Here is a 27,778-nt window from a genome sequence, read left to right on the forward strand (position 1 = left end):
TATTTTAACCTGGTAACAAAAAAGCGATCGTGCTGGAAACTGCACAGAACTTGTGATTCATGCGTGTTTGAAATCTTTTAGCAAGGAATTGCAGGTAGTCTGGGTGATGGAAGATAGCAGGAGAAAATGAACTTTATATTTTTTAAGGATTTTTTTCTTGGGTAGATTTTTTTTTAATGTCTTAAGTAGATTTTAAGGCTTTTTTTTTTTTTAATTTTTCTTCTCTCTCTCTTTTTTTTTTTTATTTTTAACCATTGCTAGTGGCATGACATTTGAAATGGGAAAATGGAATGTTCAAACCAATTTTTCCCCATTGGTTCTTATGTAGAATAATGTGCTCCACAGTTCAGTTAAAAATAATAAGCGGTATGTTGTCCTGAACTACATGTAATCTCCAAGACCATGGTCAATAAAGCACTCAAGAAAATGAAGATTTGAAGCAAAGTGGTCTGAAGTCTCTGGGGGAATAAAGAAGCAACCGATTAGCATTTGAAAGCAAGGTCTTTTACTTTTTTAAAAGTCAAGGAGAATAAAAAAGTGGTATCACCCATCCAGAGCAAAGAGTTTGAAAAATATCTCACCTTTGTTTTATTAGTCCTTTCAGATTTTAAGAATGACCTTTGGTTATCAACTCCACAAACTAAGATGCATTTTAATACACATAGTATTACATTTGGGAACACAGCTAGAGTATCTCCTTGAGGAATGCAAGAATAAATAGGACCAATGTTATTTTTTGATATTCCTAAGTGACTTTTGCTCCATCCAGTGAAGGATCTCACAGACAGAAGTGTCAGGGCTGGTTTAGGCTAAGTATTCTAATTTATTATGTAATAAAATATAGCAATGAAAAAAAAACTTTTCTACAACTTTACATTTTCTGGTAAATTATCAGAACCTACCTCTAATTCCTTAATATGTGTCCCCATAATTAATTCAAAACTGTAATTCGTATCCACAGTCTTGATAAGGGCTGGCACAGAGGTCATTTTTATATGCCTTATCATTAATTTTAATAACCTTTCAGGTAATCTTCTTTACATGCTTATTAATTTGTGAAACACAGAATATTGTCTTTGTAGCTAAAAGTTCAGACTTCTCTACATTTTGTAAATCCCCACAGATTTGTTTCTTGTTTTTAAATATCAGCACCTTTCTGCTTTCTGCTGTTATGTTTCTGCCCTCTATGCAGGAGATCTTTTCTTTTAAGTTTCCCACTGTGCTTCGTAATAAAATCAGAAGAAAAAGGTACATCCTTCAGAAAGCATTCAGCTCACTAGAAATAGAAAACCTGTCACCTTATTCTTAAAACCTTAGATCAGGCAGGCCAGGGGCAGAAAAAGTGAGTGTATTTTCTACAGAGGGTGTAGAGTGGGCTTAGTGAAATTATTAGGTACCTTGTACTCTCCAGATCTCCTTTTAGGGAAGAGACCATCTTTGTTCAGAAAAAAAGGCTTGAGACTGTTGGGAGAAAAAATTTTCCTCCCTTAGAGGAGGGTTAGTGGCATTTACACTTTCAGGAGGCTCTGCTTTAGTCAGATAAGGGAAGTTCAAATGAGATTTTAAATGTTTTCACTTTAAAATAATCTTTGTGCTAAAACTGTGATTCCCATCAATATGCTGACTAATGTTGAAGTGTGAATCAGAAGCAGAATGTATAAATTACTTTAGAAATAAAGCGGAATTTGAGGATATAGAGTGCAGAAAAAGAGAGAGAGGGAGAGAGAAAGAGATTGATTGAGTGAGACACCACCATGTGTTAAAAGACCAAGTTGGTTTTTTTTTTCTGGTACCTGCCATGTAGTTTCTGCACCTTGTTCCTCATACCCCAAGCCTGTGAACACACCCAAATGCTGATGAAGGCAGTCTAAATTAATAGTTAAGAATATATGGGCGCCTGGGTGGCTCATTCATTAAGCGTCTGCCTTCCACTCAGGTCATGATCCCAGGGTCCTGGGATTGAACCCCACATCAGGCTCCCTGCTCAGCGCAGAGCCTGCTTCTCCTTCTCCCACTCCCCCTGCTTGTGTTCCCCCTCTCGCTGTGTCTCTCTCTGTCAAATAAATAAATAAAATCTTAAAAAAAAATAGTTAAGAATATAGACTTTAGTATCAGACAACACCGGATTCAAATATCAATCTTTCTCACTAGTTTGTGAGCTCAGGCACATTATTTATCTATTCGATTCCCAAGCTTCAGTTCTCTCATTTATAAAACGGCAATAACAATACCAGAGTATTCCAAGAGCTATGTGAGGTGATGAATGTCAAGTCATAAGGATGAGCCCAGGCCTCACGCAAGCTTTTTATTATTGTTGGTATTTTTTATTTGCTTCCTCCCTTCGCCTGAAGTATGTTTTGAGTAAAAAAACATTCTTTGACCCTGAACTCACTTTATTCTACTAATTCTTTCTCATGTCAGTCTCTCAGACTAGTTCTGTCTCTACTTCATTTTTTTTATCTTCCAACCACTGAAATTGGGCTTCTATTTTGACTTCTCCAAAGAAAATGCTTTTCAAAAGGTCATCATGATCTCGTACTTGACAAATGAGATGGATGTTTTCAGGTTAACCTATTACCTACATTAGAATCCACTGCCAACTTACTCCTTGAAACCTGTCCTCTCTTGAGCCCTCCAGCACTGTCTTCTCCTGATTCTCTTCTGACCTCTCTATTCCTTCTACCTCCTTCACTGGAGTTTGTTCTTCCAGAATTCCATTTTTGACTCTTGGCTATACTTTAACGCTAAATGACTTCATTTACTTTCCTGAAAATTATAAACAAATTTTTATTTCTAACCCTGGCCTTTCCCTCATACTTTAGACTGATTTATCAAACAAGTGTTGAAGTAAGTATTATATATTCAATGACAAAAACTTAGAAAATGTGAAAAACAAAAATTAACAACAAATCATTCATAATTCCTCCATCAAAAACTTACTAATTTTAGTGTCTGTCACTAGCTAAACAAAACTAAGTTACTTTACCATATTAATGGAGATAATTATAATTCTAAACTCACAGGCCTATTGGGCATAAATATACAAAAAGCATTGAAAAATGCCCAGCATATAGTAAGTCGTTTACAGATGTTTGCTGCTATTATTACTACTATCATTATTTTTCGAATTTTAAACCACATACGGCTGTGGACTGAAACTTCATGTGTGGAAGCTTAATCCCCAGTGTGATGGTATTTTTAGGTGAGGCCTTTGAGAGCAAATAGGGCATGAGAGAGGAGTCCTCATAAGAAGAGACACAAGAATGATGATCTCTCTGGTCTCTGCCAAGTGAGGTGGGGCAACCAAGCCCCTCATTAAACACTAAATCTACTGACACCTTGATCTCGAACTTCCTAGCCTCCAGAACTGCGCCAAATAAGTATTGTTTAAGCCACTTAGTTCATGGTGATTTGTTATAACTTGAATTAAGACACACTCACAGGTAGTTTTGTACATTTCCTTCCTATTTAGCAATATATTCATGAATATTCTTAATGTAAATAAATAGTTTTTATACAGCAGATGTGATCAATATCTCCCCCCTAGCTACTTGATGAATTATCTTTATACTTGCTTTGAACTTCCATTAATTTATCCACCCTTGTATATAATTCCCAACATGCCAACTGAAACTCAACATTTTTCTTTCTCGTTCACTGAAATATATGGGAATGCAAATGAAAGCAATGCTTTTAAAGTGATATTTTTAATCTCTCTAGAAGACTAACAAAAACAAACCAATCCCAAACTTAAAAAATATTATTCTTGGTTTAAGAAAACAACCTGCGGCCCAGCTCTGAGCAGAGGGCTAGGTGCCAGGGGTCGGAGACACTGAGGTTGATGACTGAATGTGCTGTGTAGTCATTGATCACACAGATACTTTAAAAAAAAAAAAACAATCTGCAATTGTTGAGCATCTCCTTTGTTTTCAAGTTCTCACTGCAGAAGTTGCCATGAACATTCTTTTAGATACATACTTGTGCTTATTTATGATTACCCTCTCAGATGTAAAATTACCAGAAGAAATAATATGAAAATTTGAAGACATTTGCCTTCCTACTGTGAATTTGTTTTCTTGAAAAGCTGTTGCAATTTTAACTCACATAAGTGGTGTATAAAAAAGCCTGTTTCTTCACATGCTTGTTGATAAACATTAACATTCTTTTTTCATCTTTGTCAATCTGATGAGCAATAAATAAAATAACTCATCTTATTTTAATTTTTGTATTTTCCAAAGGTGTGTTAAGAGAACAAAAATAAATCATTCACCCTCAGTGTTTGCTATTGAATTTTGTCCCTTTAAAATAAGATCTTAAAGATGATGATAATTTTAATGATTGCAATTGCTTCCAATAAGTATAATTTCCCTTTTAACTGACTATATGAGTCACAAATATGCAGGAAAAAAAAGAAAGTACAAATTTTCATGCTTTCTTCTATTAAATTTGAATGTGTATATTAATTTTGTATTCAGGATTCTAGGTTTTTACAAAATAGTACCTTTGATTCCATATTGAACATTCACCTTGAGGACTTTAGTCTACTGATTGAAAGTTTTAATTCATTTAATAGAATTGTGATACATACCCCAAATAAAAAACATTCATGGAGGGTCTCAGAAGTCCATACTTTTCTGAAGACTGATGCCTCCACTGAGGGTCTCTAGGATGTATGGTATAGCATTACATCACTCCTCACTAAATACGTACAACTGCACATTCAGTATATCCTTGAATCCCATCAGCTGTACCTTCAAGAGTTACTGACAATCCAATTACTTCTCATCAAATCCATTTTCCTACCAAGTTATGATCAGCTCACTTCCGGTTGACTGCAAAGGACTCGTAATTGATCTCCCAGCTTCTGTCTTGTTCCTTCCAATCTATTGTCAAAAGTAACTGTCGACTGTCTAGTAAACTGTTAAACATATTAGATCATGTCCCTCCCCTGCCCGGAACCCAACTGGCTGCCCATCTCAGTGGAATTAACAGCTAAAGTCATTAAGAGTTTAAAGGCCCTGTTTAGGCTCCATCTGACACACAATCATTACTTCTCAGACATTTCCTATCTGACTCTAGCTCCCTAGGTTCCTGACATATTGGTGTCCCTCTGTCTCTCCAACATGTCAGAGAAATGCCTGCCTGAAAGATTTGCACTTACTCTTTTTTCAGTCTGGAATGCTCTTTCTATAGAGGCTCTTCCTGATTGAAGGTACTGCCTTTTCTCATATGCTTTTTGTTCTCATTATTTGATTAATTTTCCCCTACAGTATTTATCACCATCTGACATAACATATATAATACTTTATTTATTGTCTATCACTCCCATTATGATGTAGGTCTAGAAGGATAGAGATGTCTGTTTCTTGTTTGCTTTATTCACTATCATATTCTTAGTGTATGCCCAGCATTAACACTCTTTTGAATGACTAAATAAAAATCTGAATTTCTGCTGTTTTCCTAAAGTAATATTATTTTGGTTAAAAATACCACTAGTCAGGGGTGCCTGAGTGGCTCAGTTGGTTAAAGCATCTGACTCTTGATTTCAGCTCAGGTCATGATCGCAGGGTCGTGAGATGGAGCCTGGCATCCTACTCCATGCTGGGTGTGCCTGCTTAAGATTCTCTCTCTGCCCCTCTCCACAACCCTGCTCATTCTCATGCACTCTCTCTCTCAAAAAACAAAACAAACAAAGCACTAGTCATAAACATTCCAAGTTTAATTTTATATGGCTTTCACTATATTCTGATATTTAATTGGAGTTAGTTTGCATTTATTAAACGCTTTTATATCCTGATGGAAAAGGAATCTCAGATCTGTACCTCTGAAACAAATAATGCAATATATGTTAAGAAAAAAAAAAGAAGAAGAAGAAGGTAGCGGGAGGGGAAGAATGAAGCGGGGGAAATCGGAGGGGTAGAAGAACCATGAGAGACGATGGAATCTGAAAAACAAACTGAGGGTTCTAGAGGGGAGGGGGGTAGGAGGATGGGTTAGCCTGGTGGTGGGTATTGAGGAGGGCACATTCTGCATGGAGCACTGGGTGTTATGCACAAACAATGAATCATGGAACACTTCATCTAAAACTAATGATGTAATGTATGGGGATTAACATAAGAATAAAAAAAAAAGATTTTGCTGACATTTATTAACCTTACTGTTCTTGGCAATATTTTAACAAGAACATGATATATCAACCAGAGAGTTTGTAAATATCATCATTCTGAAGTCAAATGTTACCAAGTCCTTCAGTTTAATATTTTTGTAGACTTCTTACATTTGGTATAGCCACTCACTTCTTGCAGCTGCAATATGCTCTATCTCAAAACATGTTCTTTGATACTTTTTCTTGGGATAACTGCACTTATGAAGTACTCTGCGCCTAGTAAACTTTTAACAATATTTATAAAACAGAATTGACTCTCGCATATGGCTATTCACTTAGGTGTTAAGTTGAACAAAATAATGAAGACTTGGGCCAAACAAACAAACAAAAAATATTATCTAGCAGTCAGAAAACAAACTGAGAGTCTGTATTTCTAAGTTTATATACGACAATCATATGGTCCATAAAATCTTAGTCTCCTAAAATGTATTTTCAAATGCATGCTAGGGAAAATCAATAAATGTGAGTTAATGTACTTAAGATTGTTGTGATTGCGTATTGTCCTTGGTAACTTTGTATTCCCAGTTACCACATTCTATATTTTTTCCAGATTCTCATGAAAACAAAGCGAACATTTTTTCTGTTTCATTTTGCCACTCTCCATTTAGCTGTAAGTCACTAAGATGTAACCATTTCATGATTTGAAAGCAATGTATAAAATCAAATATTTTATTTTTAAAATGAACTACTTTGCATGCTAATAAACTTAACTTTATGTTCAATTTAAAGTATTTTTGTCATTTAAATAATTGCTTACAAAATAGGAATCAGAAATAATAAGATACAGTTTTAGGAAGTTAGAATGGCTTTTTTTTTAAGATTTTATTTATTTGTCAGAGAGAGAGAGAGCAAACACAAACAGGGGGAGCGGCAGGCAGAGGGAGAAGCAGGCTTCCCGCTGAGCAGTGAGCCCGATGTGGGACTCGATCCCAGGACCCTGGGATCATGACCTGAGCTGAAGGCAGGCACTTAACCAACTGAGCCACCCAGGCGTACCTTGAATGGCTTTTTGAAGTTACCTCTTTGATTTATAACTTGAACGTTGAATGACAAAAGTACTTCAGCAAGGATTTTGAAAGATACGTTTAATGCGTATTTTCTAAATATTTGCTCCTCCATAAAATATTTTTGCAAAAGCTTCTTTAAAGACATTTTCATTGCATAGCCCTGTGGCCTCTTTTCTTTTCTCCATGCAGCTCAGATATTCTTTTCCTTTACACTACCCAGAATGTTTATTCCTCTGGAGATGTTGTTCATGTTTGTTTTACTATCCTGGTATCTTGATATGTTTTTAATAACATATTCCATACCATTAGCCTTTGTAACTTAAAAAAGTTTCAAATGTTCATATGTTGTCTATAAAAAAATAATGATGCTTTTGCAAGCAGAATGGTGGTCATTAGTTTTGCCCATATGAAAGTGGAATGTGTCCTCCCTAAGCAAAATATAAGCTCACACTGTGCATAAAGACAACTCTTGTTTGCTTCAGGCAGGAGCATGTTTTATGGGGGAAAAAAATTTAAGCAGGCCATTAAGAAATATTCTTGTTCCCTTTTTAATATCTTTGAGCTGCACGTGTGAGCAGAATTGTAAGGAATTTCTAGTGACTCATTCTTAGTTTTGGTCATCCTGGTGTTCTGTGAAGTTGTGTATATTAAAACCTCTATAAACAGCTCTCAGTAAAGCCTCGGCAATAGAGCTTGTCGCTTGTACCTATCAGAAATGTCAGGTGCTTTTTTCCAACTCTATCACTAGCAAACAATATTGCATAGTTATTAAAATACGGGCATTAACTACAAAATCTGCAAGTGGCAAACAGTGTTGTAAATCAACTAAGCAATTAGCATGAGATTTTTTAAGTGACTGAATACAAATTCAGAATTATGAAGTTATTATCTAATAACCCAACAAGTGATGTGAATAAATCCCTGCTAATATGAAAATTATCAAACCACTGAAATACTCTTTTCTACAAGCAGGTCTGTGGATCCTCATGCTAATGCACTTAGATTGATAAACTACAAGCATTCCAGTTGCTGAGGATTGTGCTTAGAGAATCTGTCATCCAAATGATCAGCAAATTGAAATCTGCAATTTGTTTTCTCTTAATAGGCAGACAGGTTTTCACCAGCTTAAACTCTGTTCTATTAATACTCTTTGAAACTAATTGCTGGAAAATGAATTTTAAAGGCAAGATTTTATCATTTCTTCCCTCCTCCCCCACCCCCTCACCCCACCATCTGTATAATAGAAGACTCAAAGCCACCTGTATGCACTTTGGAAATACATGTTAAATAGGCACAGGCTATAATCTCCTGTCATTCATCTGCGTTGTTGCAAAGGACCCCTAGACCTTGCTTCTGCCACAATTCATTCTATACTCTGCTCTCAAAATTACTTTCTGATTATGCTGTTTCCCTTCCACAAAGTTCCAGTTCCCTGCCAAATAAAAGGCAAAAACCTTAATATGGCTTCAATGCCCTCCATTATCTGGTCTCACTTAACGTATTTTCTCCTTATTTTTGTTTATATTGCGTTATAACACCCATACAGAAAAAAAGCTCAGACCATTAATTAATGAAAAATAAAGTAACAGCCAGGCAACCACTGTCCAGATCAAAAAATAGAATGCTGTCATGACCAAAGGAGCCAGCTTTCCTTGTGCATATTTCTGATCATATCCTTCCCAGCATCTCAGAGCTAATCACCCAGAGGTGATCACTTCTTTCATTTTCTTTATTGTATCTCCACCTGCGTGTGAATCCTTAAATACACTGTTAACTTTACCTGTTTATGAATGTTACGAAAATGGAATCAGACTGTTTTCTGCCAGGATTGCTTTTTTCACCCATTATTCTTTTAAAAGTCCATTTGTGTTATTGTGTATAGCTCTAGTTTCTTAAATTTTCAGCTGTTTAGCATTACATTGCATCCTTATACCACAGTATATTTATCTTTTCCACATTGATGGACATTTGGATTTTTATTATTTCCAGATTTGGGCTATTACAAACAGTGTTGCTATAAACATTCTTGGGTATATATTTTGGTGCCCAAGATTCTCTAAGTGTTCATACCCAAGAAGTGAAATGGTTGGAACATTGCTGTACGTATCTTCATGCTAGATAAATATTTATATAATACTCAAAAACAGGCAAAACTAATTTGCCTATAAATATCTCCATTCTCTGCTAGATATGTCAAGATGTTTTCTAAAGTGTTGAACCAATTTAAACACCCAGCAATAGTGAATGACTTCTCCTGTTTCTTCATATCCTTAGCAATATTGGGGATTATCAGACTACCTCTCTTTCTGCTTCTCATCTCTTTACTCTTGATTTGGGATTTTTTAGTTGTTTATTCCTTTGCACTATGGGTATTAATTCTGAACTATTACAGGTCACTAATTCTCTCTTCATCTGTTTCTAATCTTCTGCTTAATTCAGTCATTAAATTCTTAACTTTGGACATTCTCTTTACTAATTCTTAAATTTCTGTTTAGTTCTTTCAAATTGTGTAATGACACTTCATGTGGTTTCTAATTTCTTGTCAATGTGTCCCAGATGTCTTTTAGCATAGTAACATAATTTTTATAATATGCATCTGAAAATTTGAGTATCAGAGTCCTTGAAAGATCTATTCTTGTTGTATATTATTTCTTCCATTTATATATATGAAATAGAATTTCATTTTACATGATAGCTTTGACTTTTGTTTTGAACATTGTATTCAAACAATTACTTAAAGGAATAATGTAAGACCTAAAATGCAGATACTTTCTCCAGAGAGTATTGTGGATTTATTTTTTTTCTGTCAGGCATCTGGGGTCTCTTCTAGTCTCATACCACTTTAAATAGCATTAAAATTTGAGACAAATTATGGAGACCTAGATTTTAATCCAAGGGTTGAAAAATTTGAGGTCCAAAGAAATGAAGTTGAAGTAAATGATATATGATGACTTTCTGTTCTGTAACTTACTGTGTGATCTTGAGTTGAGACTTTTGTTCCTAATTTTTCTTATCTGTTAAAATAGTACATAGCCAGTAACCCCCAAAATGATGGTTTTCTTTTTTTTTTTTTTATAGTTTCCATTGTGTTTCTCTGGTGTTTTGTGTGTAGTAGTTACGGTGTGTGTTGCTTTTATTTTGTGTTATATTTTCTGAGTATGTGGCTTTTTCCAGACTATGATTATTTTGAAAGTGGTGGCCATGACTTTCTACAATATTGAGTATACTCGGTACTACACTCCCTATATTGAGTATAGTAACTTGGTGCTGTAGCTGCTCAATTCATGTTAAATAGGTAAGTCAATGAATGAATAAATTTTGGAAATAGGTACATAGATGCCAAATTCAGTATTGCCATAGAGAAGGGAAAGTATCTTTTCTACTATAGGTCCTAGACCTTCAATCTAATTTCTATTGCTATGTTTACCTGTCCAATATATTGGCTGATTGTCCTCATAAAGCACAACTGGTCTATGTTAGGATTAACAAATAGTGATCCAAACCTGTTAAAGAGCTTAAAAACAAAGCCTAAAAACATCTATTCAGAAGAGAAGTGATAAGATGTAATAAAGGTTTATTTCAGTCATAAAATTTAAAAAGCATGTTCATTAATAATTTATCAGTCCTCTGTAAAAGAACCCTTAGGATAGCCATTTTTACTCTATACCTTTAATCAATTCTAGCTGATTTTTCTAGGACCAGATTTTGTCAACAAACCTTTGAAGGGTCCATTTGCCTAGGTATTTACTTATAATATTGGAATTAAAAATAATTTTGAGAGGAAAATTTAGCATATTAAGGAAATATAATTTAGCATATTAAACAACTGTTCTAATGAGATAGGAGTAAAAATGAAAAAAATAGTATTTCATATCAAAGCATACATTGGGATTATATTTTTGCCACACAGATCATTTAGTTTTGCAATACATTTAATTAGTATTCTTAATTGTTTAAGTGTCATCCTGAAGAGTGGTATTCAGCTTTCTGTTTTTGAAATTGCTGTTTAACTTTAGAGGTTTATTAGATTTTGAAGACCCTGCATAAATAGAGAATACATACGACCCAAAATTACTGGTAAAGGAATCAGTCAAATAAGATCTTTCATGAATCCTCTTTACTTTGGTTTGTCAATAAATAGATGTTTAAAATATAGACTAATTCTAACTCTAAAATTCCAGAATTTCCTAATATTATTTGCATGCTTCTGAATATGATCTTCTTTTTGTAATTTATTTAATTCATTCTGATTCTAATGACCTCATGTCCTACTTCAAAGTATTTATACATTGCATAGTCATTGGCTAGGTCTATATTTTGTCCATACAACTGAATGTTCAGAAACAAATTCTGCCAATTATCTGAAAGATTATTATATATTTTAAAATATATAAATATTTAGAATCACCAAGATGTTCTGTATTTTACACATAATATTAAAGGATTGATTGAATTTTTACTTTTCTCTCATTTGATATCATTTAGATTAAACAAATCAGTATTACTTGAAATTTTTATTCATTCTCAAAACCTCTCTTCTATTGATCTATCTATCAGTGTTCATTAGCATCATATACTACTGTAATGGAAAAACAATCAGGAGCTTGACAACAAAAAAAGATCAAAATTTCTTTTTTTTCTTATGTTCTAGAATCCTAGAAAGTTACCGTCTGATATGGCCTTTCACATCTGAAGGGCATAGGCTTCTTCTATCTGTTTCTCTACTCTGTGTGCTTTAAAACAGTTACCAGAGCCCCAGCCATTATGTGTTCATTCCAGCTGGAATGAAGGAGGAAAGATGAAAAAACAGTTGCACAAAGTACCTGCTTACATTGCATTGGTCAGAATTAGTCACGTGGTCTCCCCTTGCCTAAAAGGTGACTGTGGATTGTCTTTTTTCTCAGGTGCTACTATAAAAATATAGATAGATAGATAGATAGATAGATAGATAGATAGATAGATAGATAGATAGATAGATAGATATAGATAGATGATAGATAGATTGATAGAGAGATAGAGATATACATATGCATACACATAATGAGGAAGAGAACAGCTACTGCAGAACAAATAGCAGTCATTCCTTTATTTATTTACTGATTTATTTTAAGGTAAGATATAAACGGTTGACCAAGACCAAATTTTTAAAAAGAGAAAGCATCACTAGTTTAGAAAACCAAGATTTAAAAAAAAATACTACAAATACCAGAATATCAACATAGTTGTAGATGAGCATCAAACTTAGAACTGATTTTCTGGGTGTCCAAAGTGAAAAGGGATACCAAAATAATTAGTTATCTTATTTTAATTATTTAGAAGAGAGCATTACTGAAGCAAAATGAAGCGCTCTTGGCTCTGAACAATTCAAAAATTTATCTCATGGTAATTTTTGAGGGGAAAACTGAATGTTATGGTGGACAATATTGCTATAGTAGATGCAGTGATTTTATAAGACACTTTGTGTCTTTGACTAAAAGCCAAAGTATAGTATTATTTTACATTTCAGTGAAGGTTCACCTGTGAGTCTCTAAGGAAAAATGATCCAAGGATAAAATCTTTGGGTTTTCTGGCTTAAACCCAGAATAGATTTTAAACTGCCCGGAGGGCTAGATAGACATATATATATGAACGGTTATCTGTAAATATTACCGTTCTGAGAGGTTTCTGAACAAGTTTAGGAAATTAAGGAATAGATTATCTAATTTTCTATAGTCTGCCAGCATGTTTCAAACCAATTGAGCTTTCTTAACACCAGGTGTTCTAAAAAGTGAAAGGAGCCTATTTGTTAACTGTAAGGACAAAAACACAAAATGATAAAAGAGGTGGAAGCAGAAACCAATTTGCTAAATTTACTAAATTACACAGTTTACCAAAAACTTAAGTGAATTTCTCATAGCAATGGTAGAGAAGCTATTTTTGCAATGAAATGTGTAGTTATATCCACATTTCAAAATTACTTATCAAATAACTCCCAGTAAATGTTATGTTATAAATTTTAGTGAAATTATGTTTCTTAGAACTTTTTGTTCTTTTCAGAGAGTTTATGTAGAGTATATCTGTGACGTGGATGGAGCTAGAGGGTATTATGCTAAGCGAAATAAGTCAGAGAAAGACGAGTATCATATGATCTCACTGATTATGAGGAATTTGAGAAACAAGACAGAGGATCATAGGAGAAGGGAGAGAAAAATGAAACAAGATGAAACTGGAGAGAGAGACAAACCAAAAGAGACTCTTAATCTCAGGAAACAAACTGAGGGTTGCTGGAGTGGAGGGGGGTGGGAGGGATGGGGTGGTTGGGTGATGGACATTGGGGAGGGTATGTGCTATGGTGAGTGCTGTGAATTGTGTAAGACTGATGAATCACAGACCTGTACCCCTGAAACAAATAATACATTATATGTTAATAAAAAAAAAAAAAGATGGTCAAAAGTACAAGCTTCCAGTTACAAAAATAAGTCATGGGGATGTAATGAACATGTGGTAACTATAGTTAATAATACTCTATTGTATATTTTTGAAGTTTCTGAGAGTAAATCTTGAAAGTTCCCATCAGAAGAAAAAAATATGTAACTATGCATGGTGATGGATGTTAACTAGACTTACTGTGATCATTTTACAATATATACAAATATCAAAACATTATGTTGTACACCTGAAACTCAATATAATGTTATATGTCAATTATACTTCAATAAGAAAATAAAAATTAAATATATTTGGCACAGGGAAAAAATATTATTTTACATATTTTTGACATACATAGGTAATAAATGCCTCAGGATACAATAAATTTATGGTTTCTTAAATATAATTTTATTATTGATGAATTGTAGATTAGTCCTATAGTGGCAAGAAAAATGAACTCATGGCCCCTGAAGTTTTATAGTCACTTTCATGTAATATTTGATATAGTAGTAATTAAGTGAGAGATGAAAAGAAATTCAGTGATTAAACATTGTTCAATACTATGACACATTAATAACGCATAAGTTATATTTCTAAGTTAATTCTCTCAAAGTTCAAAAGCAATTTTTAGGCTGTGTCTGAGCAAAACTCTTTGAAGAATTAATTTTTGCTTTTGGGGAGCACTATAGATTGACATCAAGGATTTCTCTTATTTCCATATAGGAAGAACCTTTTGTAATGGTCTCTGAAAATGTCTTGGGTAAGCCGAAGAAGTACCAGGGCTTCTCCATTGATGTTTTGGATGCCTTATCTAACTACCTGGGTTTTAACTATGAAATTTATGTTGCACCGGATCACAAGTATGGAAGCCCACAAGAAGATGGGACATGGAATGGCTTGGTAGGAGAATTAGTCTTTAAGGTAAGCATTTATTTATCTATCTATCTACCTATCTACCTATCACCTCTCCAATAATTGAACCATAACTCCTGGAAATTAATTTCATATAAAATAAGTGCAAGGCAGAGCATTAGGTGGTGATGTTGAATGCAAAATCAGCAAAAGTTGCAGCCAGTACTATTTTATGAACTTTGTGTAGAGAAAAACTGATGAGAAAAATAAAGATTAATTTTAAAATATTTCTTATAATATAAAAGTATCTATAAAAAAGTCCTTACTTTTGCCAAATTTACACTCCATTTTGTCAGTATATGATACACAATGAAGTCACAATGTAATTTACAAACACAATTCGTATCGTTTTCTTAAAAAGAAAATGCAATGTTATTTGCAAAAAAATAAAACAATTAGGGACTAATCATTTAGTTTCAGGATCTAGGTAAGGTAGATCTATCCTTACTGATATATGTCTCCTTGTTTAATTTTTCAAAGAGGTGCTTAAACTTCTTTATTTGTTTATTTCTGTCACTTTTTGCTTCATTTTTTTTGAATCTCTGTTATTAGGTGCCCACAACTATATAATTATTACGTCTTCCTGATGAATTTTTGAATAGTTGGGTTCAGGTTTATAATTCACTATTTGATTTATATATGTCCCATTTTTCTCTCTATTCTTTCTTTTTTTGCCTCTCTTTCGGTTAATTGAATATTTTTAATACTTGACTTTATTTCTTCTTTTGACTTTTTACTGTATCTCTTTGTATTTCTGTTTGTGTGGTTAGTATGGAGATTATAATATATATTCTTAGTTTGTAACATTCTATCTAGTTTAATATCATACCACTTCACATTTTTTAAAAGGCATAAATTTGTAACAATATAATTTCATTTATACCACCCTATCCTTTATGCTATTGTGGTCATAATTATTATTTCAGAACTCCACAGTAAAATATAATAGTTTTTTAATTTAAACTTTCAGTTCTCTTTTATAGATATATAGAGAAAAAAAGTTTCTGGTATTTAACCATTTATCTGTTATTTCTAAGGTTTTTCACTTATTTCTACATATCTGAGCTCTTATCTGCCATCATTTACTTCAGAAGAACTTCTTTGGAATGTCTTGAAGTGTAGTCCTATAAGAGCCTCTCACCTTTTTATTTTTTTTACCTTAAAACATCTTTATTGCCCTCAGTTTTGAATGATATTCTTAGTGTGTATGAAACTCTGAATTGACAGTTTTTCTTAATGTTAATCATTTTATAGATGTCTTTCTATAGTCTTTTGCCATATATTGCTTCTGATGAGAAGTTAGACATCATTTGTACTTTTGTTCCTTTTTTTAGTGTGGGGCGGCCTTTTTTACATTTTTTTTTAATTTTTGATGTTTTGATGTGTAACTGTGATCTGCCTACGTGTGGTTTTCCTTGCATTTATACTCCTAGGGATTCGCTGAGCTTCCAGGATATGTTTCATAAAATCTAGTAAATGTTGACAATTCTTTCTATAGTTATTTTTTTCTACTCTTTTCCCTTTCTCCTCTCTCTTTAAGACTCAGAGAATATTCAAGTTAAACCTCTTAATATTGTCTCTACGTCACTGAGGTGTTATTTAATTTCTTAAAATATTTTTACTCTCTGACTTTTACATTAAATCATTTATCTTGATCTGCTTTCAAGTTTACTGATTCTTCTGCAATCTCCAATTTTCTGCTAAGTTCATGTAGTAAATTTTTATTATTTTAGGTAGCTTATTTTCCGGTTCCAGAATTTGTTTTTTTTTAAATAATTTCCATTTCTCTTCTGAGATTCCCCATCTTTTTATTATGATCATCTTTTCTTGTAAATCTTTCATCATACTCATAACAGCTGCTTTAAAGTCCTTGTCTGCTACAAGTTCAACATCTTTGCCATTTCCAGATAGATATATGTTGACTGCTTTTTCTATTAACCATAGGTACATATTTTTCTAGTTCTTCTCGTTCCTGTTTTGTCAGATTTGATTGGATACTGACCATTGTGGTTGATACATTATGAAGACTTGAGATTATGTCTCTAAGATTGCATACTCTGAAGAAGACTGATTTTTGTCTTAGTAGGTAGTTATTATAGGTTTCCCCTGAACTTGTGGAGGTTTGGTTTTACATGTTGTTAAATCAGGTCTTTTTTATTTTCTTTAGTTTTTAGGGAAAATCAATTGGTTTTAGCAATCCTTATGTTCTTAAGCATAGCCTTCTGGAGTTTCTATGAAAAGACTGTGGTTTTCATCAAACCCTTGTGACTTAGAGGGACTCAAAATTTTATCTCTATCTTCCCTGTCATAAGCAGTAATTATAATCTTTGTTCAGCTCTTTTAGTCTTCTGGTTGTTGCTTTCTGCTGATTTTTTAAAAAGTCATCCTCATGCATGTGCAGTTTAGGAGTCAACCAAGGACTTGAGGGAAGCTTATTCACAAACTTTTTGGCTCATTCTTCCATGACTCCCTCCTTTCTGTGATTTCCCTTTTAATTTCTGGCCACCTGGCTGCTTCGGACTCCATCTTCTGACACTTTAAACTAATAAGACTATGACGTTCTGTTTGAGCTCTAGTACCTCTTGTCATCTAAACTGAGGTGGGTCTTCAATAAATAAGCAATATAAAAGTGGATCTCATCTATTGCAATTACCATTTTTAAGAGTCAGATACCCTTCACTTTCTTCCTGTTTTGGGTTTATCTCTAGTTCTTTTAACTTGTGTGTTTTTAAACTTGATACAGAATTTATGATTGTTATTCTTTGTTGGGTTAATCCAGAAAAACTATCTGATCATTGCCAGAACTGGAATTATTTCTGAAATACTTAAATGTATTCAGAAAGCTAAAGGATCTGAATAAGTTGTTTCCAAGACATGGGGAAGAGAAAAAAATAAAAGGTTTTGAAGGCAGTGGTAGGAAAAATAATAATGCTATTTTTACATCCATTAAAATCTTACTGAGTTTGTTTTATTTATTAAACCAATTACACATGGACTCTTATTTGAAAAACATTACTAGCAATATTTTCAGTAGGAAAGGGGGAATGATCAATTCTCAATCCTCTTATTGAAACCATGATAATTTATCTTATATTCCTATATTAAAAACCCATAAAACCTTTGTATTCTGCCTTTGTATCTCTGAGAGGTCCTACCTGATCTGAACCCAGATAAGCAATTATGTTAAAACAAAGGATAAAGAAAAGCACAGGCATTATTAAAAGGTGTTATAAAAATTGCTTTATAGAGATAATGGATAAAATTCTTAATGAGGTATTATGCTAACAAACTTCATTTGCTAAATGCAAGTTACCAATAAAAAAGCATGAGAATTAGTCTAATGTTGATGCTGTTTTTAGACTTGTGGGCTTGCTCCAGTTAGTTACATTTTTGAGACTTGCTTTATCACCTTTGAAGGGAGGAAATACAAGAATGTTAATGCAAAGATTACTTACAACTATAACTTAAAAAAAAAATTTAAGAATTTATTATGTAACAACCACACATAAGCAATAGTATGCTAGCATGTAAGAGCATGTCATTACTGTATGATAACTTAAAGTTCAGCACAGTCCTTTTAGAAGGCTAAACTTTAGGCTTAAAGAAAGCAACTGACAAATGATTTTTAGCCGGAAAAATTATAACTCTACTTATTGCAACTAGATTTTTATTTTATTCACAGAGATATTTAGTCATTCTGACCAGGCTTTGAGTACTTAGGTATTTCTCAGGTGCAGAAGAATAAGCCTACCTAAAAGTTTGTTTGAGAAGGCAAATATAGGGGAAAAATCAAGAAAATGTGGTGTCATAAAAGCCAACGGAAGACATTTTAAGGAGGAAAGGGCAGTCAGCATTATAGAATGACTGCCAAGATGTTGAGGGTACATAACATTTTCCTTAACTTTATTCTATTACTAATAGATACGTAAATTCTAATTTTCAGAAATTAAAAATGTGAATTCAATTATACAAATGATAATTCAGTAAAATATCATAAAGTCATTTAGATTATCCAACAAGATTCATCATATTGAAATTTTCTTCAGGATTATTTACCCCTGTAAAGCAAAATAACACCATTGAAATGGCATAATAATGTTATGACAGAGCTCCAGAAAAAATGAGTGTATTACATTATATATTTTCTGTTAGTATAGACATTTTTCATGAATCTAACTATATTTTAAATAACAGTAAACACAGTTGACATTTAAAGAACTTGGGTTGAACTGCATGGGTCCACTTAATTGTTTACCTTCCTAAGAGAAAACCAAAATTAAAAGAATGTTTCTAGGAGTCTGTCATGATGATTATGGACAGACTATCACATTAAAAAAGAGTCAAAGAAGAAACAAGGAAAGTTTCTGAGTTATTTGATTTTTCCAGGGGTGGCACCCAAGTTTCAGAGTTGGGTTGATCTCATGTTAAAGGATCTTTCCATTAAAACCAGAAGTCAGGGGTTCAGTACATAACATAATTTTTAGAGAAGAAAGTACAGCCAGAGAGAGCAAATAATTCCATAAATATATATATGAAGTCTATTTTAAAAACTAAGAATGTTCCTCATATTGATGGCTAGTATCAAAAAGGGAAGATATAACAAGCAACGGTGAGGATGTGGGAAAAAAAAAACACTTGTACGCTGTTGATGGGAATGCAGATTGGAGCAGCCGCTGTGGAAAACAGTATGGCGGTTCTTCAAAGAATAAAAATAGAAATATCATTTGATCCAGTAGTTCCACCACTGCGTATTTACCTAAAGAAAATGAAAACACTGGGGCACCTTGGTGGCTCAGTCAGTTAAGCGTCTACCTTCACCTCAGGTCATGATCCCATGGAATCCTGGAATGGAGCCCTGTGTCAGGCTCCCTGCTCAGGGAGTCTGCTTTTCCCCTCTCCCTCTGCCCCTTTCCCTGCTCATGCACTCTCTCTCTCTCTCTCTCATAAATAAATAAATAAATAAATAAATAAATAAATAAATAAATAAATATTTTTAGAAAATGAAAACATTAATTTGGAAAGATATATGCACCCTTATATTTATTGCAGCAATATTTACAATAGCTAAGACATGGAAACAACCTAAGCATCCATCAGTAGATGTATGGATAAAGAAGATGTGGTGTATATACACAGTGGAATATTTCTCGGCCATTAAAAAAAGAAAAATGAGATCCTACCATTTGTGATAACATGGATGGGCCTATGCTAAGTGAAATAAGTCAGAGAAAGACAAATACCATACGATTTCATTTATATGTGGAATCTAAAAAACAAAACAAATGAACAAACAACAATAAAAAACTAAATGTGGCAAAGTCTCCTCTTTCCTCATCTGCCTTACTAGTTTTATAACTTACTGTAATTAATATGTTCTTAAAATTTATGAGAACTCAGGTCTGGCCAAAAGATGTTTCAATATAAAATAGAAAATTGAGAGATATGTTCTTACCAGAACAGGAGAAATTGTTAAGGGTGAGTTAATGTGACTGATAAAGTATTTTCTTCTGGTTTAAAGGGGAAGAACAAAATTGGGAAGACTGGAGAGAACATTATATAGGAAATAACAAGTATATAAACTTTAGGATAGAAATACAAAAAAAATTAAGAAAACAGCTGGGTGTTCTATTATTTAGGTTCATACCTTACTTGTATTATACTAGAAGACTTTTTAAGGAGCAAACTGATACAGGTAGCTTGACAGGAAATAAATTTCCGTATTTTCAATTTCTAGAAGTAATCTTTTCTAAAAATGATCTACCTGAAAACATGACCTTGGTGTTTCTTATTTCCCTTATCTTTTATATAATCACCCCTCTCCTACTTTATAAAATAAGGGCTTATCTTTCATGCATACACAATCTTTTTATGACATGTGGCTCTGGGTATAAATATTCTCTGATGCACCAGACTAAGGCACAATAGAAACACTGGTGTCACTACCTCCTTTTATAAGTTAGATGCTTTCATCTAAAAAAAATTAAAAGCAATTGTAAAAGAAAGTGAAAGAATTTACTTAAGTTGTCAAATGCTAGATCATTAAAAAGAATTTTTTTTTTTGATGAAGAGATCACAACGATTTTCCACATACAGCAAGGAAGAATTTTTTTTTAAAAGATTTTATTTATTTATTTGAGAGAGAGAGAACACATGAGAGGGGATAGGGTCAGAGGACGAAGCAGACTCCCTGCCGAGCAGGGAGCTGGATGCGGGACTCCATCCCGGGACTCCGGGATCATGACCTGACCCGAAGGCAGTTGCTTAACCAACTGAGCCACCCAGGCGCCCCAGCAAGGAAGAATTTCAAGGAATTGAACGGCATTGCCAAAAACAAAACAAAACAAAACAAAAACTCCTTCCATTTTCTTTTATTCATTCATTTGGACAAGGTTTCTATAAAATGAAAATATATAGCGTAATGCTCACTCCTACTTCATTCAAACCATAATTAATATTGACTTGTGGGATGTTCAGATTAATTAAAAAATAAAAGCTCTATCAACATCATAAAGTTTCACTTTTATGGCCAATGAATCAATGTATTGTATACAAATATAATGATGACTCAGTTCAGAAGAAATGTTTTACACCTGAAATTTCTGGTCACAGGTTATTTGAGATTTTAATTTTAATTTGCATACATACATTTGTTGGAAAAATATATATAATTTGGTGACCAAAAGAAGGCTAAAAGCACACATTTATATTATATTTGGGTAAAACTTTTGTGAAAGTAGAATGAAATATAAATGAGTTCAAAAATTCTTAAGAATAATGTAAATGTTTCTCCTATTAGAGAAAAGTGGTGGTGTAAATCACTATGATAGTTGAATACATTTTAAAGAAGGACTTGACAGTTTTATTTTAAGTTGTCAATATTTACAACAGAACACACATAAGTCAGTATCCAGTCAGGAAAACAGAAACCACTCCTGAAATTGCGAAGAGAAGAGATTTAATACAGGGATTGATCACAAAGACATTAGAAGGAATGGAAAAACAAAAGAGAAGGAGTACAATAAAAGGTATCAGGAATCACTACTGGTCCAGGTAACTGTATCTCCTAAAGAAGATACACAGGGCTCAACCAGGGCTGCACAAAGATGCTGCTCCTGCAGCAGATGCCGGGGTCAGGGATCACCTCCTGCCACTGCTGCTACAGCCCCTGAAATAACCATTTAAAACAGAAGGCTCTGCTCTTTCTTCCTTCTGACATCCTCAGCAGCTTCACTCTGGTAGAAATTAAGAAGAAGCCAGATGGCAGAGGAGCCTGGGGAAAGTAGTGTGCAGATTCCTATCCCTATAAGGCTCACAGTACATAGCAGAGTAAAAATGGAAGGGGTGGGATTGAGAGAAACAGAAAAATGACCAATTCTGTCTAGAAGCTGCACACTTTGCAGTTGTCTAAACAAAGTAAGCTTAATACGTCGATTATAAACATGAAGAGGTACATAGTTTAAAAATTCCTTTGGGGGTTATAGGAAGAAAAATTTTGATCTTTCTTCACCCTAACTGATACCGAGTGTTAAATTATATGGCAGGAGTTTCACCCCCAAGGAAAACAGATATAACAATGGAATAAAGCCAGAACTCAGGAAACAGAACAGAAGGAAGAGCAAGCAGAGTAAATTATAGATCTGTAAAATTGGGATGAAATATTTATACTTAGCATGCAACTAATTACAGTAATGTTTCAAAGTTAAAATAGCCCTATCTAGAATCTTATCTCCCATTTCTAAAATTCTAGAACAATACTGGGCCTTTTTGTCACTTTTCCTCCTTTCATAGTTTCACAAGCATAAAAAACCTTTTCAAAGGAGGATATATCATAATATTGAAATTGATAATAAGAATAGACACTATTTATAAATAGTGATTATAGTGCCAATAATGTCATTTCCTGAGGAACAAAGTGTCCCCAAGACTGAACAGAAGAAATCACCTGCACTGGGCTATACAGGTGTCCTCATTTTTAATGGTTGACATGAAGTTTTACAGTTCTTTAGTCTTTAAAGGTAAATATATTTCTATCACAGATATTTTAATTCATCAATGCATTCACCATAAAAAACATATATTTATATGGTTGCTTTGTAAATATTTTTAAACATATGCCACTTAAAAGTATTAATGCCATAGTCAAGGTACAATGGAGGAACGCCAGGTGTGAATAAGATAAAAGCATCTATAATAAACACGTTTCATTGGTGGTCTCTATATTCTATGCAGTAAGTTAGGCACTAGAGACATAAAGATAAATAGAGCATGGTTCTTACCCTTACGGCCCTCTTAGCCTAATGGGAAACATAGACATTAAACATAACTACAATACAGTGCAGTTAAGTGCAAAGTTAGAGGCATGCGTGGAACACTGTGAAAGCCATGACGGTAAGGTAGAGGTAAACTTAAGAAAAGGAGACGTGCATACTCACGACAGTGTCATAAGTTGTATCATCCAGGTGAAGTGGGGTTGGCAAAAAGCAATGGATATGTACTGACAGACAAGGGAGTGTAGTCAAAGGAGAAAGGTGAGAAAAAGCATGGTGAGCAGGCCAAGATTAAGGAGGCCTTTATAGCATTCCAAGCAAGGATATGATGATTTGGATGTGTTTGTAGGATATTCACATATAGACGACTCTGAATCTCACCAAAAAGGCCCAATAAGAGACATATATTTAGAAGTCATAAGCCTATGAGTGGTAGTTGGTAACACGAAAATGCATGAGACTGCCAAGAAGAAATCATACAGTAAGAAGATTGCTAGGCTGATTTTAGGATGAAACCCTGAAGAAGAACCACCACTTAAGAACTGATAGAAAAGAAGAGTTTATGAAGAAAAACAACAGAATAATTCAGAAAAGCATAACCAAACCATAGGAGAAGAGGTCAGTTAGGCTAAGAGAGCTTATAAAAAAAAAAAAAAAAAAAGCCATGACTAGCAATGTCAAAAATTTCTAAGTCATAATTACTGTCAAATGTCTACTAGGTTGGCTCTTTGGAGGTTGTTGGTGACCTAAGCCACAACTCTTTTGGTAGCAGGGGTGAGGGAAGAAGCCAGACTGCCAAAGAAGATGGAAAAATTTGGAAGTGAGAAAGTGAAAGCAACATGTGTCTATACTACTCTTCCAGAATGTTTGGGTGGGTTTAAAAGAGAGAACGAGATAATAGTTCAAAAGGTCACTGGTTGGTAGAGTTTTTGTTGGTTTGTTTTTAGATTAAGAGAAACCTGAGTATAATTATAAACTGAGAAAGAAAAATAAAGGATGAGAATATAATGTGAGAAAAGGAAGTTAATATGTGAAAGATAGAGATCCCAGGGAAGATACAATAAAAGCTTAGATTGAGAATCACTTTTAATGGGGTAAAGATGTTTCTTTGATACTGAAAAAAACATTTTAAGAATGTGTCTGGTAATACTTAAATTTACAGACAAGAGGTTGGGAGTTTGAGAAAGATCGTATCTCATCACTTTAAATGTCTTGATAACAATAGGAGATGAAGTCTGTTGACAGTAATGGAGACAGATATTATGAAATAGTCTACAAGAAAGTGGGAGGCTTTGAAATAGCTATTGAGGGAATTGATAGTGACTGCTAAATCAAAATAGATAAAAGGATGGATCAGTGTTGCTGAGGATTGAGCAAAAGTTTATGTAAGACTGACACTTTTCATTGCTGCCAGGACTAGCAGCAATATGTGGCTAAACAATAGTGTGACTTTCTTTAACCAGGATTAAATGCCCAAGTGTAAAAGCAATGTGACACTAAATAATAGCGTGATTTTCTTTAATGCCCAAGTGTAAGAGCAGAGAAGATTAAAACATCCATATCAAGTTTGAGATATGGTGGATAAACTTGGCAAGGAGTGAGATTAAAGAAAAGCAAAATGCTCAAGGAAGCATGGTCATGACTAAGGAGATAGACCTGGATAAAATTTTGGAAAAATTAATCAGAATGTCAAGATGAGGTTGAAAACTAGAGAAAGTATAAATGAAGATATAAAAGAGCTAGTAGGATGGAGATAGGTAACCAGAGAATGAAATCTAGAAGGTCTAGGGATAAAATGTAGATGCTGACCTTGTAGATAATGGCAGAATATTACAGGAGACAAAAGGAATTGCAGTTTAAAATGGCCTAAAATGGGGTGAGAGGAAGGATGAATAGGTGGAGCCCAGGGGATTTTTAGAGCTGTGAAACTGTTCTGTATAATACTATAGTCGTAGATCCATGACATTATGTATTTGCCAAAACCCATAGAAGGAGTGCACTTTAATGTAAACTAAAGATTTCAGTTAATAATGCATCAGTATTGGTTAATCAGTTGTAACAAATATACCACACTAATGCAGATGCTAATAACAGAACAAAACAAAACAAAAAAACTGTACTCAGGGAGAGACATGTCAGAGAAAGGGAGTGGTATATGAGAACTTTTTGTACTTTATGCTCAGTTTTCCAGTAAACCTAAAATTGCTTTAAAGAACAAAGTCTGAGGGTTCCTGGAGTGGGGGTGGGGTGGGAGGAGGGATGGGGTGGCTGGGTGATAGACACTGGAGAGTGTATGTGCTATGGTGAGCGCTGTGAATTGTGCAAGACTGTTGAATCACAGATCTGTATCTCTGAAACAAATAATGCAATATATGTTAAGAAAAAAAAAAAAGAAGAAGAAGATAGCAGGAGGGGAAGAATGAAGGGGGGGAAATCAGAGGGGGAGACGAACCATGAGAGATGATGGACCCTGAAAAACAAACTGAGGGTTCTAGAGGGGAGGGGGTGGGAGGATGGGTTAGCCTGGTGGTGGGTATTGAGGAGGGCACATTCTTCATGGAGCCCTGGGTGTTATGCACAAACAATGAATCATGGAACACTACATCAAAACTAATGATGTCATGTATGGTAATTAACATAACAATAAAAAAATTTTTTTAAAAAGAATAAAGTCTATTTTTAAGAAATGGCCCCAAATAATTGCTGTGCAGAGCATCTACATAGATACTGAAATCTGTTAGGAGGTTGGTATGTTTGGGGGTGAAAAGGAATAATTAGCCAGGTCTCAAAGTTTTCAATGCATGAGAAGAAAATATTGTGACGTCTGTCTGGTGGAGGTGATAAGAAAAGTCTCCTTCAGAAAGCACACACATGCAATTGACAAAACAAAACAAAATGGAAGTAGAGCATGCATAGAGTCTCACCAATAAGAACAGAAATCAGGTTTCTTGAATATCTGAGAAAACAGACCAACATCATGGCCTCTAGTAAATCACAAAAATGATGGAAGTGAATTTCACTTTCTGGAAATTCTCACTCAAAATAAGGATAAATTTTTGCCCAAGGCATCCTCAGGTTCTTGGTATTTTTCTATGCCTCCTTTGTTCATCTCCATTCCCATTTTCTGTGATCCTGCACATGGATAACAGGTTATTGTTATGGAAGGTCATGGCACCTGGCCAACTGGTTCACTTCAATACCATAGTAGCTAATGTCATCAACAGAGCCTTCACTGATTCTCCGATGATCTTTAATTCATTAGATATTGATTCTTTATTTTGATCTCCATTGTTGTGATTATAAACATTTTCCATACTTTTCAAATTTCTATTCCTAGTCCCACTCTCCATCCTTGACACATTTTTCATTTTTAGTGTTAAAACTCATGTTTTGCTGCAAAGACTGAGAATCTACTGTCAGTCCCTAGATTTCTTACTTTTCAGCCTCCAAATCCTTGCACTTATTCTCTGATCCTTAGTGGCAACACATAACCTTTGGATTGAAACAGACATTAGTTGTGGATCCTGGTAACACATAGTTAGCCATGTGAGCCTCCATGAGTTTTTAATCTCTTTGAGTTGCAGTGTCCATATCTGTGGAATTCAGTTTTTGCGAAGATTAATAGAAAATGAATTAGGAATGTGTTGCAGGGAAGTCAAATAGGTCTCATCTTATCTGCTGACTCTAATAGATTGTAAGATCTTTCTCAGGTACTGTGTTAAAAAAAATAAAGAGTTCAAGGTATGTTTTGAAGGTAGACCACAAGATTTGCTGATAGATTAGATGCGAAGAGCAAAGAGAAACAGGATTTGCTGGTAGATTAATTGAGGAAGAGCAAAGAGAAAGAGCAAAGCCAAAGATATCTTCTCACTCTCTCAAGGCTTTATATCTTATCTTTTCAGCCCCAGCAGCAGAAAAAGACTTCCTTTGTTCCCATGTTTCCCCATTTCTGACTCCACTCAATACCTTACTTCTAGCCATGGTCCTCTCTCCTCTGGATTGTAGCCATAGAGTTCCCATAATTTGCCTTTTCCCATTCTTGAGTGTCTTCAATATATTATAATTTACTTTTTTGTTTTTGTTTTTTGTATTTATCAATGTCTCTTCTAAGATTTTTTTCTTTTTTAGTATATATTTTTAACACAAAAGCCAGAGTGATCTAGTCACTCCTCTGCTGAAAGCCATTTGATAGCCTTCCCACCCTACTCAGTGTAAAAACCATCCTTAAAATTATCTGTATATTCTGCTCTCCCCACCACCTTTATGATCTTATTTATCCCTCTCTCACTTATCATGCTGCAGGCCCACAAACTTTCTTCCTCACACTTGCTGAAGTTGGCCTTTTGTACCTCGGTCCCATCTTCCTATAATGCTCTTCCCCAGATATCTCTCTTTCTCCACCTCATTTTTTCCAATCTCTGCTGACAAGTTATGAGAGAGGCCTTCCACCGCCACCCTATTCGAAACAACTCTTACCCTCTGCACTACCTATTCCCTTATCCTGTTTTATTGTAATTTGTAACACACATCACTGTCTTTCTATGTACCTATTCTTTAATATGTCTTCCGCTAATAAAATGTAAGCTTGATTGAGGCAAAGATTTTATACATTTGGTTTAACACTGAAACCTCACTATCTAGGAAATATTTGTACTTAAAAGAATGAAAAGCAGTCAAATGATATTTTAAGACATTCATTATATAATAACACTCCCCTAACTAAAATCTTTCAATGGCATCTCATTGTTCTTTAATTAAATCAATGAGCCTATCATACCCTGCTCAGTTTGGCCTTATTTGAAAGAAGTTTCCATCCTTATTGAGAGGCTAAACTTGGGCTTTTGCAACTATCATTTTAAGCTTTTAGCCATGGATTATATAATTCCTTATATTCAGGCACTCCTACTTCACTATCATTGAATTGAGAGTGGGACCATTTACTGGCATAGAGAAAACTAAGGAAAGAAATATTTGGGTGGAGAGTGGGGAGTGTGGAATCCAAACTAACATTTTGGAAA

General features: G+C 34.2%; 1 protein-coding gene across 1 annotated transcript in view; it reads left to right on the plus strand.

Moving 5' to 3' along the window:
• Positions 1-27,778, plus strand: part of GRID2 (glutamate ionotropic receptor delta type subunit 2) — a 1,408,631-nt gene that overhangs the window by 1,086,556 nt on the left and 294,297 nt on the right. The window contains exon 10 of the mRNA XM_064584815.1: positions 14,305-14,502. Within this exon, the coding sequence (XP_064440885.1) occupies positions 14,305-14,502 (198 nt within the window). The remainder of the gene's footprint in view (positions 1-14,304; positions 14,503-27,778) is intronic.

Source organism: Mirounga angustirostris, unplaced genomic scaffold (genome assembly GCF_029215605.1).
Source record: "Mirounga angustirostris isolate CCGP_5_RB_7025 unplaced genomic scaffold, mMirAng1.0.hap1 SCAF_2, whole genome shotgun sequence".
Lineage (NCBI taxonomy): Eukaryota > Metazoa > Chordata > Mammalia > Carnivora > Phocidae > Mirounga > Mirounga angustirostris.